The 15,267-nt window shown below is 37.2% G+C and overlaps 1 protein-coding gene across 1 annotated transcript; it reads left to right on the forward strand.

Moving 5' to 3' along the window:
• Positions 1 to 1,137: 1,137 nt before the first annotated feature.
• ORC4 (origin recognition complex, subunit 4) lies at positions 1,138 to 13,382 on the forward strand (the record flags this gene model as incomplete). Its single annotated transcript, XM_009698421.1, has 9 exons — positions 1,138 to 1,209; positions 3,809 to 3,885; positions 5,551 to 5,641; positions 7,564 to 7,639; positions 8,051 to 8,136; positions 10,249 to 10,297; positions 10,837 to 10,988; positions 12,777 to 12,944; positions 13,278 to 13,382. Coding segments are annotated over exons 1-9 (876 nt in total), but the record flags the coding sequence as incomplete, so codon positions are not given.
• Positions 13,383 to 15,267: the final 1,885 nt, after the last annotated feature.

Here is a 15,267-nt window from a genome sequence, read left to right on the forward strand (position 1 = left end):
TGATGGCTGCGGGGCTTCGGTGTAACTTTCCGGGCCCCCGATAAAAAACGGGAACGGGCGTGCTCCTCGTCCGGTAGTCTCGTTGCTATCGCGCTCCGCTTTAATTAATCTAACGGCTTTGTGTGTTCGTGCCTTGCACTCCTTTGCATCCGCTCCTGTAGCGACGACTTTATTTATGTATTTTTTTTGGTAGCTAGTCTCGCCCTTTGTAGGCGTAGCTACAGTGTTAGGGGACTGAACGATGCTGGCCTTACAATAGAAGGAGCAAAACTGGGAGAAGAGGGAAGCAGCTGTGCTGAAATAAGCGTAAGCCAGTCTTGGAAGCTTTCTGTTAGCACAAAGAAGGAGAATTGGTTTTTACTCGTGCTGCTTGTCTAGTGAAGCACTGTGGTTATTGTTAGAAGCTGTGCCAGTGTAAATATGGATAGCTAGTTGTTCCTATAAAAACTTAATTGTCGTGACTTAACATGGTACCATGTGCCTGCAGCTTGTTCCAGCTGCATAAACATGAATACAGGGTTTCAAACAATCTTAAACGCAATTAAGATGAACAAATTACACTTGGTGGTTAGTCAGAGGAGGAGGTGTACAAATGTCACTTGTTAATACAACTTATTTGAAGAGTATCGATTTGGTTGTTCACAATAATGTATCCAAAGTGTAAATTCACGAGCTGTGCCACTCCTGGTTCTGTGCGAATCACCTTACGGGTAGCTGCGCTGTCTTAGCGGAACTTGGCATGACTTGTGAATGTCACTGTTGCTGTTAAGAACTTGCTAGAAAAACTTTGAAGTCTATCATATCGGTTACATGAGGTACTATTTGCATTGCGTTGAAAAGCATCCCGAAGCAAATGCTGTTCAGAAGTTGTATGTAAACATGGATTTAATCTAATCAGAAATTAATTAAAAATGCTTTCAACGTTTTGGGATTTTTTTCGCTAGTAAGGTGAACTACTACATCTTTATCGGTTAAGTAAAGATGGTCATTACAACTTAAGCTCTTATAAATGAGCGACTGTCTTGTGTTTGCTGTACTAAATCTAGTTTACTAGCATCTAGGTACAGTTTCTGACTCTTGTTATTTGGAAAGCAATGTTATTTAGGATAACCTTTGTATTCTGTTTCTTATTTGAAGATGAAAACTTCTGCAATGAGTAAACGTAAGTTGAAGGAGAGCAGTGGACCAAATGGAGAATGCATTTCACAGGTTAGTAACATCTTTAGTAGCTGACTGGTTTTAAGTTACGAAACTTTTCAATCCTCTGCCATCCATATCATTCTGTAGTTTTTTTACTAGACTAGTTAAAAAGGCATGTACAGATACTTGATAGAATTTCTAGAGCTGTAAATGTTTTTTGGATTTATGTTCTATATTTCTTTCAGCTTCTCACCTGATGTTTGCTTGCTTAAAGTGTTATAGTAATGATCTACCTTTTGGAGCCATAATAAAAATGGCAAAGAATGGTCTTGTGCTTTTACAACTGTTTGTGGCGACAGATTTGCATAAATCTATTTTTATCTAGTCATATTCTTTACCTTCTGGTTTGTAGGGTGAATCAGAATCTAGGTGACTTTTTTTTTTAACAGCCTAGGTTAGGCAGGACAGCAGCTGTCAAATCAGTTTTCAGTTTGGATTTTTTTTAAAACTTTGTTCTTCTGTTTTCTCTAAGTGACTATTTAAAAATTGTGGTGCATCTTGTAGTGAATTACATCTGGTTCAGTGTTTTCTTATATTAAAATACCTCTCCTTCATTTACCTATAAAATCCCTTTATAGGAGGAAAACTTTTTACTTGTGAAAGGACAATGCTGACTGTTCAGATAGATTATTCATTAAAACAGAATAAATCTGGAAATTAAATCAGTAAGACTTTAGTAGAAGAAAAGGTAACTGACAAATCAGGTAGACAAGTACAGCTCATATTAAAAAAGAATTCCTTTCATAAAGTGGAATTATTAGCAAAATAGATTTCTATTGTTCTTCTGGCCATTGTTTAGACTTACTGAGGAGTACTTCACAAAGATGTATTTATTTTTAAACCACAGCCACTGAGAGCTGATGGTGATAAGTCCATTACAAATTATAAATTAGCTAAGTGTTAGAAGAAGACGTATTTTCAAGATACTAAAAGCCTGTTAGTAATGTATGCCAGGACAGTGACTGGTCGGCTAAAACAGGCATGGACGAGTAGCTGCCACCTAAGGTGATAGAAACTCAAAACATTTGCTGTACAGTGTTGCCTCAGTATAGGTTTACCTGGGGTAGAACACCGCACTTTTTCATGATTTCTTAAGATTCAGCAGAAATGAAAAAGGACTGAGTTAAGAGGTGCAACTGAAGAATGTAGAGGAAAACCACCTGGAGGGAAGATGAGCCAACTCAGATTAACGGTCTCAAGTTGCACCAGGGGAGGTTCAGGCTGGACGTTAGAAAGAACTTCTTCACTGTAAGAGTCGTTGGGCATTGGAACGGGCTCCCCAGGGAGGTGGTGGAGTCACCATCCCTGGAGGTGTTCAAAAAACATTTAGATGTGGCGCTTCGAGACATGGTTTAGAGGTTTTAGCGGGCATGATGGCATCAGGTATACAGTTGGACTTGATGATCTTTGAGGTCTCTTCCAACCATAATGATTCTATGATTGAGAGAATGGAAAAGCAATGACACAAATGGGCATGATAATGATATAGTTAGTTTATAGGTCAAATGGACATTCACTTAAATGGAAAGGCAAGGTGCTCAAATGGGATTTTAAAGGAAAATCACTTCATTAATAGTTTGCAATTTAATCTTTGAAATTCTTTGGCAATGAGCACTTAAACTGAACACCAAGCATTATAAAAGGATGGAGTATGCAGGTATATTAGGATAGCTTAAATGAGAGGTGAGGAGAAGTCGTAGTAGAGAGTCTTGTAAATTCTTAAAAATTGGGATTGTCCAATTTGCATGCTGCTAGTCAAGTGGTAGGAAAAAATCTGCTATGATGCTGAAGGTTGGCTGTTTGAGAATTGAAGATACAGTTTTAAGTAACGGTTCTTAACCTGGAAAAGAGAAGTGAGTGCAGACGTGTATGTAAAGATATCCCAAGCAATACATCCAAATGGATAGTTAAAATAACTGTACTCACTGTGTAATTTGAAGGACTTCACAACTTGATCTAAAAATCAAGCGGGATAGTCTTCATTCAATCCTTTGTAAGCAATATATTAGCTTCATTTTCATGCTACTTCCTGCTCCCCGTACAAACTTCACGAACAAGGTATCTGAACTGAATCTTCGAAGAAACTGTAAATTTGATGCTTTCTAATGTTTGAATGTGGTAGGCTTCCATGTTGTTGCGAGTGGTGCAAAAAGTGTGTTCACTGAGGATTTGGGGGAATAACTAGGTGAGTTATGTTTTATTTAACTCAGCTGGTAAATGTTTTCTTGCCTGTATTACACAGTAAGTTAGAACTATGAATTAGATGAAGTACTGACGTAATTTTAGTGACATGTATAACATCCCTTTGGGGGTGAGGGAAAGAAACTATCGCAGAGGAGACCAAAGACACATATTGCTATCATTTAATTGCATTTTCTCTTTTCTGCTACAAAAAACTCCGTTAAATATTCTGCTTACTGCAACGTTATTCTTACTTTTAAGACCCCTGTATCACTGATGACAACTAAAATTTACATGTTACAGACTATTTGTAGCAGCACAGAAACATCCATATTTTTTCTATTATTTTATTGCGGTAATTACATCATTGGTACATTCTGGTGTTTGAAGCACCAAGCATTCTGTCTATCTTGTGTTATATCCGTAGGTGCAAAAAATTTTACGTGAAAGATTCTGTCACCATTATGCTACTGGAAAACTGTTTGGGATTGAACATCAGCACAGGTGAGTGAGCAGACTCAAATACTGACTAATTTCTACTTTAACCACAATAGAAAAATAATCAGGTGAAGTCAGAATTTTCTGCTGTTTAATTATACAGCTTAAATGACTTGCAGTGCAATGCTTCTAAAAATTTACTCAGATTTTAAGAGTTTTTATACGACCGTTGATTCCTGTTTTGTCAGGCTCTGAGTTTTGGACTCCTTGTTTCAAATCTGTAATTCCTGAAACACTTTTTTTTTTGAGCCTGAAGGATCCTTCTAGTGCATGTTCTAAGGCTATGGTTAATGACCTGACCAAGCAAAAAGTTGAATTCTCATGTTGTGACTCTTTATTTTTACTTCAGATTTTCTCTTGTTTATTGGTAAGCTGCGTTAAAAGTAAATCTTAAATCTTGGATGCCAACGTCCTGTTTCTTGAAGTAGAGACCCATATTTAAAACAAACCTACTTCTTGGGGTCATCCGTATGCAGAGGTTACAATTAGGAAGAAGGGACCGACTGTGACAATAATGCTATCCTAATACTAATACTTTAACAGGTGCAGGTCAAATTCTGAAAATAACATGCACATCTAAATAACTTGTTTTAAATAATCAATTTTTCCGCGAGTAACTTTATGCAAGTTGAATCACCTGATGTGAGCATTAGTTTCCTTTCCCTTACAGGAAGGAAAATAACATTTCTATTATTTAAAAAGTGTAGTGTAATGTATATGCAGAGCACAGGTAGACATGTTTATTGTTGTTGCAAGAAAATGTGATTCTGTGATGTTAGTGTTTGGCAAAACAAGCCTTCTCTCTTTGAACTGGAATTCTGAAAAACAGTTTACAGACTGTCTTCTCCTTAATATGCCACTGTTGGTGAATTATACTGGAGAGAAAAGATAATGAACTTCCCAACTCTTTTAGCTCTCAAATAGTGGATAAAACCACATCCATTTGCTGCAGCTGTTCCATGATGACTCTATCACTCCTTTAGAAGTGATTGCATGATGTCAATATTTTAAGTAGAAAAAAAGAGGAATATTAAAAGTATGCATTGTAAATGTTTGGGAATTGGAGGTGTCAGTAAGTACTTTAAATGTGGTACTAGGTGATAAGTCTATCTGAAGATAATTTAGAGTTGTTCTTTGTTCCTTCGGGATGGGAATAGAATATGAACTTGAACTTCAATATTGCTGTTACCATTCACAAGCTTTGAATGCCTAAATTTAGCGTATAATCAGTTTTATGAAGATTGTCAAAATGAATATATTCCACTAGATTATTAATTTTTACTGCTGTCAAGGTTTTCCTTCAATATGTTTGCCAGTCTTCCTTTTTCATGAACTATAGTGGTATCACAGGAAGCAATCTCTCTTTTTTTTTAGAGAAAGAAGTAGTTATTGACGTCTGTTCTTTCATGGTGGGGAATTGTAGAACTTTCTGAATTAGTGATACTCCCAACTTCTGCATGTTTTAATATTTTAAAATATTTTAAGAGATCTGATCACTGAGCCTTTTGTACTTTATTGTATTACATTTTGCATGCCCTGAGTGTTGGCTCTGAGAGCAGGTTGAAATGTATCAAGTTTTCTCTTCTGTTCTAAAGATTCTTTGAGTCTTCCGTAGTTTCAGTGAATGTTGTCTGGTTCGAAGTTTTTAACCTATTGCTGTTGTCAACACAGACATCTACTGGAACTACTGAAACGAACTACAGTTCATGGAGAAAGTAATTCTGCCCTCATTATTGGACCCCGAGGATCAGGAAAGACTGCGGTATAAACATGTTTTAAAAGTTTATACAAGGTCAAATGAAGCCTGAAATAGATAACCTGACTGAAGCCCTGGGAACTCTTGGAGCTAAATTTTCATCTCTGCCTGTTTGAAAAGAGAGAATTGCTAATTGTTTCAATAATTTCAAAACATTCTAGGGCTTCTTGTGAGCTAATTCTGTTGAATAACAATATGGAGAAATTGATTTCCTGACAATCTTCTGAAATTTTAAGTGCTGAGTTCCTGGTGATTTTTGTCAAATAGAACAGCTTCATGGGCAGCTGACAAAAATGTGTACCTATCCACCCTCACAATGACTTGCAGAAGTATGCATGGTTTTGAAATTCTTTGGGTGTCTTCACCAGGTTTCATGACATGCTACAGGTACCCAAAACATGTAAAATGGAAATAATTTTGTCAGAACAAGTTGCATTTGTCGTTCAGTGATACGACTACATGAAAGATTCTGCCTTCTTTCAGCATTTCTCCTGTTACAATTCGGTAATGCTTCTTGCTACGGAGGAGTTCATCTTTGCAATTAAAGCCACGTTTTGCTTACTCTTTAAAAGTTAACCTGCTAATTGCTATTGGGCCTCTGCTGCAAAAATGACTGAAAAGGCATCCAAAAACTGTAAAAGGAGTAGACTAAGGATTTCTACATAGCTCTTTATATGTAGAGAATGGTAAGGTATCTTAATCCTGTTTTAAAGGTGTCGGAGAATATTCTACTTCCTAGTAACTTAGGTAACAATATTGTATGGTAGTTCTAGTTTACAAAGTAGGGTTTGTATTTTTAAAGGAACTCTTTCGTTGAGGCATGTGAAAGGCTGACATCTAACTTAAGTGTTACACACTTTAATATTAGGCAAATACTTAAGTCTTTTATGTTTACATGAGTAAACTTCTACTTTTCTATTGATACTGTATTTAGAAGCATAGATGAGCTCTATACTGCAAGCAAATTGGAGTAAATGTGAAAGTTTTTAAAAAATCCCCAACAGAACGATCCCTCAAATACCATATGCCCCCCAAACACCAAAATTCGAACTCTTTTTATTATTTAATTGAAGTTTAAATTTTCTTCCAAACCTTTTACATAAGGATAGTGAAGATGAAAATTTGTGATCCTTCCTGTCAGAATATAAGTAAGCGAATCATATATGTGAAGTGAATGATTTTCTTATTCTATATCAAGTGAAAGATCTTGCGTCTCCAAGAAGACTGCTGGTGACAAGAAAATTGTATGTGTGTTTGTGTGTATATATACACATAGATGGGAGCTGCAAATTCGCAGCTGAGGAAGCAAAAGCAAAGAAGTAGCAAGTGAATGGAAAGTTAACATTTCATCTACTTATACATATTTTAATACAAGTTCCTTATGACTTTTACCAAGAACAAGTTCTTGATCGACTGTAAATTTAGGACCCCTAAGTTTTATAAGCGGTAGCTGATGTAATCATGTGCATTTTATCTCTTGCTTCCTAACTTCAAAAGGAAAAGAATAAGCGTAATGTCTTTAAAGATTTAAAGCAAAGAGCTTTGTTTTTGCAGGATCTATTGAAGCAATGAAGCTGAATACTATACTACCTTGAGACAGATTCTCTCACATCTCGAACTCGTAAAGCTGGTTTTGATTAAGGCAAAAGCCCCAGATACCACCCCAAAAAATGAGTGACTAAAATACTGGAGTTATTTTTGTGTTTCTTTCCCTACTAATTCAGCAGAATGAACAAATGTAATTGCTACAGTCATGATAGTGAATGCAAAGTTGTCATTTTAGTATTTCAGCGTTGAAAATACTCAAAAACATTGTTACCTAATGAAACTGCACCTACTGTTTCCTATCTGATAATATCCATTTGTACGCTTTTCTTACTGTTAATACATTAATCTTCTTTATAAGAAGTTATGTATTTTTTTTCTAGTTATTAAATCATGTCTTAAAGGAGCTCAAGGAAATGAAACAAGTCAGAGAGAATCTCTTGGAAGTTCATCTGAATGGCAAGTAATACAGCATTATTCAAATGTCATGTTATATTCAGCTGTTATATATTGTATGTACTGAGCAAAAATTTTGGTTTCAGCAGTTTCAGTCTAGCCTCGATTATGGACACTTTTGTTCATGAGCTCCAAAATGCCTTCCTTTCTTTGTATCTCTCTATATAAAGAGAACCTTTGTGCTTTTAATGACTTTTCAACGTGTTAAAAATCAGTTCAGTTGTGAGCGAATTGTTTTAAGTAACTTCTTATTATGTATGGAAAATTACTGTCTAGTCTTAATTTATAAAAAACATAGCTTTGTAAGGCTGGAAATGGAGAGAAGCTTCTGGATAAGTTTCTAGTGGCTGTTGACATGGCCTCTTGGAGTGAAGGAGAACTGCCAGTTCTTCATGAAAAATCATTTTCTTTCAGGGCTTCTCCAGACTAATGATAAAGTGGCCCTGAAGGAGATCACCAGGCAGTTGCACCTGGAAAATGTGGTTGGGGATAAAGTTTTTGTAAGTATCAACTTTATTATACTATTTGCTTATCTCCCTCAAAAATCTTTGCCTAGAAAACTAGTTTTATAGAATGCAGCTTGTTGAGACTGAATGGACTTTGAGAGTTTGTTAGCAAAATTGTGATGGGGTGGCTCAGTCTTCTCAAAGCTTTCTCTTTTAAAAATATTTAATAATTGATGGCAGTAGTGAACTGTGGCAGCAGTTACCTGTGAAAACCCTGGTTTACAGACACTTCAAGCATGCCAACAAATACTTGTGCTCGACATAGGTGCTGAAGGTTACATTTTGCTAGTTGAGCAATAGCATCCTCATACTTTTTCAAAAACCATCCGCTTTGACTTAGAGAAGGAGGAAGAACAAAAAGACTCACTTAACACTTGCTTCAAGCCTCTAAATGAAACAAACGTTAAGCATTCCAAAGACACTTTGTTCAGAGGGTTAGAGTATTTTGGAAACATCAGGTTTAACATTTCAAGACTAAGAGTAAGCAAGTTGACCAGCCCAAAGGCAGTATCTTTAGCATATTTGCAACCTTTTCTAGTTCATAGGGAAATCTATCCAGGCTTCTTAGAGCTCTCATTTTGCATAGAATTTCAATTGAAATATTTGCTTCTCTTGACCTTTTCCCAAAGATAAGAAACTCATTTACGTTAGCACTAAAGTCAGTGATAAAGAGAAGAACTGAAGTGCTTCAGATGAAATTTCACTCATTGGAGTGTGAAATAGCTTGGGTTAGTGATCTGAGCTACCCTAGTTGTTGCCTGTTACTCAGTGAGTGTTCTTGAGAGGCCATCCTCTGGTACGACAGAAGGTCCTTTGGAGCATTGTCTCCTCCCTTGCTCCCAGAGAGGGCCTTTGAGATTGGCAGAGTTTACGTAGTTGTGAGTTGCGTAATACCGATCCAAGTGGCTAAAGCAGAATTATGAGAGGGGAGAAAGGTGAAATCTCAATAGATGAGGTTTATTTTCATCGGTTGCATTTGGAAAGCTAAAGAGATAAGATGTTACTACTTTAGTTAAGAGAAACCAGAGAACTAGGTTAGAAGCAGTATGGAATACAAGGTGAAGTGTAGATTGTTGTTACTATCTTTTGGGAACCCTTGCTTCTTAGGCTGTGCTTTGGTTTCTTACTTACCGCAAACGATTGTAGATACAGAGAATGGAAAACCCTTTCTGGGGGTGAGCTAAAATTTTCCCAAATGCAGCTGCAGTCCTAAAAGGAAATAGCAAGTGTTTAATTCCAGCCTAGCCATTTGAATGAGTTGTCTTTTCTAGAACAACCTTTCAAGGTCCACAGTTCCACTACCAAATACGCTGGAGGCAAAACTAGACTTAAATATGCTTAATTCCCTTGTAACTTTCCCTGTTAGTTGTTGTGAAGTACTGCTTTAAACTCTTAGCCGTCTAATCCCTTTGGTTGCACACGGGCATGGAAACATACTGATTTGCAGGAATGTCCTTACTTCTGTCCATAGAAACTTGTCCTTTCTTAGCTTCTGCAACTCATGCAGAGAGTAAATTGGCTTTTCTGCCTTCTTCGATAGTGCTTGTGGTCTGCAGTTATAGTTATTTCCCCATCTCACAACTTGTGTGCCGCAGAGTGTGTAAATGTGTGTATAACTGAAGCAGGATGGTCATAGCGGTTCATTGTTTTCTGTCATGAATGTTTGATGCTTTCTTCTGTCTAATAAGGTTGCAAATTAAAAACCTGCATGCTGATCATTCGCAGTGGAACACGTTAGGTGGCAGTTTTTGCACGTCTGTAGATGTAAAATGAGTATGCAATAGCTATTTAAGGAAAGATAAAGTGACTTGTGAATTTAGCTTATTGTAGACAGTTTTCTGACATTTTTGCTGGAGGCAAATAGTTTGGAGTTTTCAGACTGGAAAAAAGTGGATCAATGTGGACTTAACGAGCGCTTTTTGTGTCCTGAAGAGGTGGTGATTTTACAACATGAGGTAACATTGTAAATTTACAAATATGTACTGGTTTTGAAAGCAGGGTTTTAGAAGGAAATGGGCTTCATTACATGCCTGAACTTGATGTAGGTACACAATTCTGAGAACAACATTGAAAATCTATTGTGAAACTTTTTTCTTTTCTGTGTAGGGCAGTTTTGCTGAAAATCTTGTGTTCCTTCTTGAAGCTTTAAGGAAAGGTAAGCACTAGTAGCCCCTGTCCTGAAACTCTCTGTGTGTGTTTGTCACTTGACTGAAACGTTAGCATATATGTGTTTCTTCGTCTACTTGTGCAAGTGGTATGAAGAAATCTAGCCCATGAAGAAATGATGACACATTCAACAGAGCTTACAAAATACCACGAAAAATAAGAAGTAATACTAAACAAACATAAAGTGACTGATGCCATAAAGGCTTGCATGTGATGGTCAGCTATGAAGGACAGATTCTTTTATCCTGAGTGAAGCTATTAAAAATAGTTGGTTTTTTAAAAAATGTGCTGTAGAAGTCTGTCTTCCCTTGCAACGAGAAATGATACTTGGCAGAATGCTACAAAAACCTTACCAATTGTTCAGTGTATTTTTCTTTTTACTGTTGTATCAGTACATATGTGAAAGGAGGGCTTAGTGAAAAGCTAAAAGAAAATATGTAAATTGTGAAAAAGGGAATTTGTGAAAGCTGTAGAGGTGGAAGTCTGATGATGAAGTTACCGTACTAACTTCTAGAATTACTGTCTCAGGAAATCGAAGTAGCAGTTGTCCAGTCTTGTTTATACTGGATGAATTTGACTTGTTCGTTCATCACAAGAATCAGACACTGCTCTATAACCTCTTTGATATATCCCAGTCAGCACAGACTCCAGTAACAGTTATTGGACTTACATGTAGACAGGTAAGAATTTGCGCCTTCTCATTCAAATTTTTTATCTGTTTCAACGGAACTTTTGTCTTAGCTGGAATGTTTTTCTCTTCTCCTGAAACCTTACTTAATTTACTAAGAGACTTTTCTCAATTATCTGTCTTTCTGACTTTGTAATTCGGAAGGGGAGTGGGAGGGATTTAAAAAAAAAAGAGTAAAAATTTATGCTTAGAGCAAACTTAGATGACCAAAAAACTGCAAAGTCTTCAGTTTTACTGCTAGAGGAGCAGGTTTACGTTTCTGAGGAAACACAAGGCTGTTGTCCTACGTTACCACAGAAGAGCCGTATATCCGTGTGGCTGTTTTATACTATACTGTCGTTCACTCCTTGGAGAGGCTTCTGGGCATTTCAGTTTCTTGGCCAGCAGTTGGTAAGAACCAACTTGTATTAACCTACAGCATTGAAATCATTGTTCTGAGGACAAGGTATTTTTTTTTTTTAAGGAAACAGTTCAGGAGGGCACTTTTGCTATAATATTAGCATGTTCAAAATGGGTTTAGGATCAGTGTTAAACGTGCCGTGACTTTTACAATGACATCATAGGGACCTGTGGACCGATTATATATGTACTGTGAAATAATTACTTTGTAATGCTATGGCAGCTGATACTTTATAAAAATTATACTGTCTTTCTCAATAAACTGGATTGGTGGTGAAGATGGCTGGGTTATGCCAAGAAGAAGAATTAAAATCTTTCATCGAAGCTTGAATCTGGGGCTGATTGGGTTTAGGTAATACTTAGCTGGGCAAATTTCTGGAAGTTAATAGAATAGTTAATAGTTGGTTTAGTAAATGACAAACTTTTCTTTTGCTTCATTGCTGACCCGAGTCTGGTATCCTCATCACCCGTTATTTAGAACCCTGTATTGCTCTGCTTTTGAATGTCTTCATAGCTGCACCATGGCTGCAGTGACAGCTGTTGCTTCTGAGGTCTGATTTTTTTTGAATCACTGGTCCCTGTTGCATATGACTTAATCGAACGGGGTCTTTATATTTTACACTGTTGGCTCTATTTACTCTTACTGCTGTCTTTTTGGTGAGGAATTTCAATATTTTTAAAACCTTTTTTTTAGTGTAAGTAAGAACACCAAAACCAACACACAAAAACCCCCTTAAAAACCAAAAAGGCCTACCCCAAATTCCTAGAAACTAGAAGTGTTAACCATTCTGTCCCAGTATAAGGTAGGGGAATAGTATTGCGTTTCTCTGAACGGATCAATCCCACAGCTTGTTTCTGTTGATGGCTATCTGTTCTGAGAACAGTAAGCTTCTCTCTTTTATCTTCAACCAACAACTTGATGGCAGACTTGTTTAGTTCTGTGTGACAGAAGATAAATATTGGCTCTTAAGTTTTCTCTCTTTTTAAGCTGGATTCTTTCAGTCTGACAAAAGGCATGTGAACTGACAGCTGCCAACCTACGTATCTACTAAATAGACAACTTGGCTAGAGCCGTGATAGGCTGAAACATCTTGAATGCAGACTTAAGTAACTGAAATATTTACATAATCTATGGAGAAATTTTGCTGGGTAACCTAGCAACTAATTATCCTGTATGATGTAGTGCATCACATGATTTGGGTAAATGGCTAGTTGTTAGGCATTTCAAGGCACATCAATTACAATAATTACCAAAGGTCTTGTTAGAACATTCTTTTTTTTTTTTTAACATGACTTATTTTGGTGTTTTCTCTTGTAGTTTTTACTGTAGCAAAGAATGCACTTAATGCATCTGGTTTTTTTTAATTATTTTTTTAACAAGGATATCCTGGAGCTCTTGGAGAAGAGAGTAAAATCGCGATTCTCTCACCGACAGATATATTTGATGAATTCCTTTGATTTTAAACAATACATTAGGATTTTCAAGGAACAGCTTTCTCAAAAATTTCCTGATGAGTCTTTTGCACAAAAGTGGAATAATAATGTTCAGGTATTTAAAGCTCTTTATACTTGGTTTTAGTAAAACTTCTAAAGTAAGACCAGTTTGTAATTGTAAAGCTTTTACCAAAGATTAGTATTTCCTTTCACTGTTTGAGTTTGATATGCAATAAATCAAGTTGTGATAGAGAATCTCTGCTTATTGAAGTCTGGAGATAAAATTAGAAGTGTCACAAAAAAGACCAGAAAGTTAAGGTTAGACAGGAAGAATTGTATTGTCAAGCATAAGCTGAGCTCTTTCTGAGAGTTAGCTAACTGGTGTTTTTTCAGGTGAGTATGAAATGATTTGCTGAGAGGATTAAAATATCACTTACATTTTTTTTAGCATCTCTCGGAGGATAAAACTGTGCAAGACATACTGCAGAACCTTTTTCATTACACTAAAGATCTGCGCTCACTTCATTTGCTGTTGGTATGTATTTGGATATGTGTATAGTATCTTCTTGATTTACAATAATCTGTAAGTAACACTTGTGTTTTTCAAGCCCGTTACCTGAGCTTGAAACATCTTTTTATTCAGCAGGCTTTTGGCAGTACTGGTTTCTTGCATGCTTTACCAGTCCATGCTTTATTAATGAATTTGAGTAGTTCCAATTTCTTTAGCAGTTACATTGTGAGGCTGTAGCGTTTAATTAAAACGGTGGTGGGTTTGTGGTATTTAAAATAACTTTTGCCAAGTCTTTCCATTTCTAAAGCAAAACTGTAGGTGAAATACTTCTAAAATATTTTTTCCTGTCTGAGATTCTATTTGGTTGCTGGTGAATCGTGGAAATTGCTTGTACTGACACCTACTTTTCCTACCTTTGAGTCTGTTGTTGCAGCCGAGTATTCCTCCATTCCTCCCCTTTCACTAAGTCTGTCGCTATACTAAACCTGCTTCTCTTCATCAGTGTCTGTTTTCTTCAAAGATCAATAAATTTTGGTGCCATCTTTTTTACTATGGACTCTTACTGTATTCTTGCATCATCTTACGCTCTCCACTTTGTCCTCCTCCTGACACTGTTAGGGTTTGTCTGTGTTCCTGGACTGTTTCTGGAGCTACTCTTGAATAACTCTCTGTGGTGGTATGTGCACTTTTGACAGAAAAGCACATGGAACTGCATTTGGAATAACTGTCACTTAGAGCTAAAATATTTGTTGTTGTCTTCCCTCTTTCCACTCCTCCTTCTTCCTAAACTGTTGCTCTTGCTACGATGTTCCTGTGCACAGATTACTTGCATTTATGAACTAGTTGTTCCTAGATACCTCTTCGGGAGGAGCGTTGCCATACATCTATGGTCTTGTTATTCATCCAGAGGAAATGCTTGTGTTTTCTTTTATCACTTCCAATTTCTTTTAAAGCAGAGTATCAGATAAAATCACTTTAGGAACGGTATGATTAGGCACCGCTTTGTTTTCCAGAACTGGTTTCATATATGGAGCAATTCAGGTAGCCAATGTGCTGTCCTGAATTCGTCTGTTACTGTGACAGTAGTCCAGGAAATGTGATATTAATCTTTTTAAATCTTGAGGTGCTGGACGCTTGATGGCTACTAATCCCTAGAATTACTGAGACAGAAGTTAATTCTGATCTTCCGAATGACCACGTGATCTGGCATCAGGGGCCTGAGGAAGCTTGCAGAATTTTACTGGTGGCTTCAACCTTGCCCAGTTATGTTAGGGGAGAGGAGGAAGGCCTCCTCACTGTGTGGGGAAAAATTAGACTGCTGCCTCCCTGTTATCTCCAAGAGAAGACTTCAGTATTCAGTAAGTAGGAGGTAATGCTGACAGTGAACTTCCTCCTGTCACGACAAATGAGCTGAAGCTTAATGCGTGGTCAGGCTCTTGGAGGGTCTCTGTTTTTTTAAATCTGCCTCCTTCACTTCTGTTTTTTAACGCTGCTAATACGAACGCAGTAACACTCATTACAGAAGATAAGTAACACTTATTTAACCACCTTAAAATATCTGTGTGCTTCTGTCAGTGTGAAAAGCCCACTGAACGTACCTGCTTATCTTGTGTTGTGCTAGTATTCCAATTTTAACCTTCAGCTCTGTGGTGGGCTGTTCTTGGACTCTTTAGTGCTTACGGCTTTTCCCAACACTGGGTTTATAGCCGCTTTGAAAACTCGACCATCGACGTCTTGCTCTAGTTCTGAAACACAGAGCATGAGGGGAGAGCAGTGCGTGTTGTCTACCTTGACTTCTGCAAGGCTTTTGACACTGTCTCCCATAACGTCCCTATAATTAAGCTCAGGAGGTGTGGGTTGGTTGAGTGGACAGTGAGGTGGATGGAGAACTGGCTAAGTGGCAGAGCCCAGAGGGTCATGATCAGCA

This window comes from Cariama cristata, unplaced genomic scaffold (assembly GCF_000690535.1).
Source record: "Cariama cristata isolate BGI_N322 unplaced genomic scaffold, ASM69053v1 scaffold38094, whole genome shotgun sequence".
Taxonomy (NCBI): domain Eukaryota; kingdom Metazoa; phylum Chordata; class Aves; order Cariamiformes; family Cariamidae; genus Cariama; species Cariama cristata.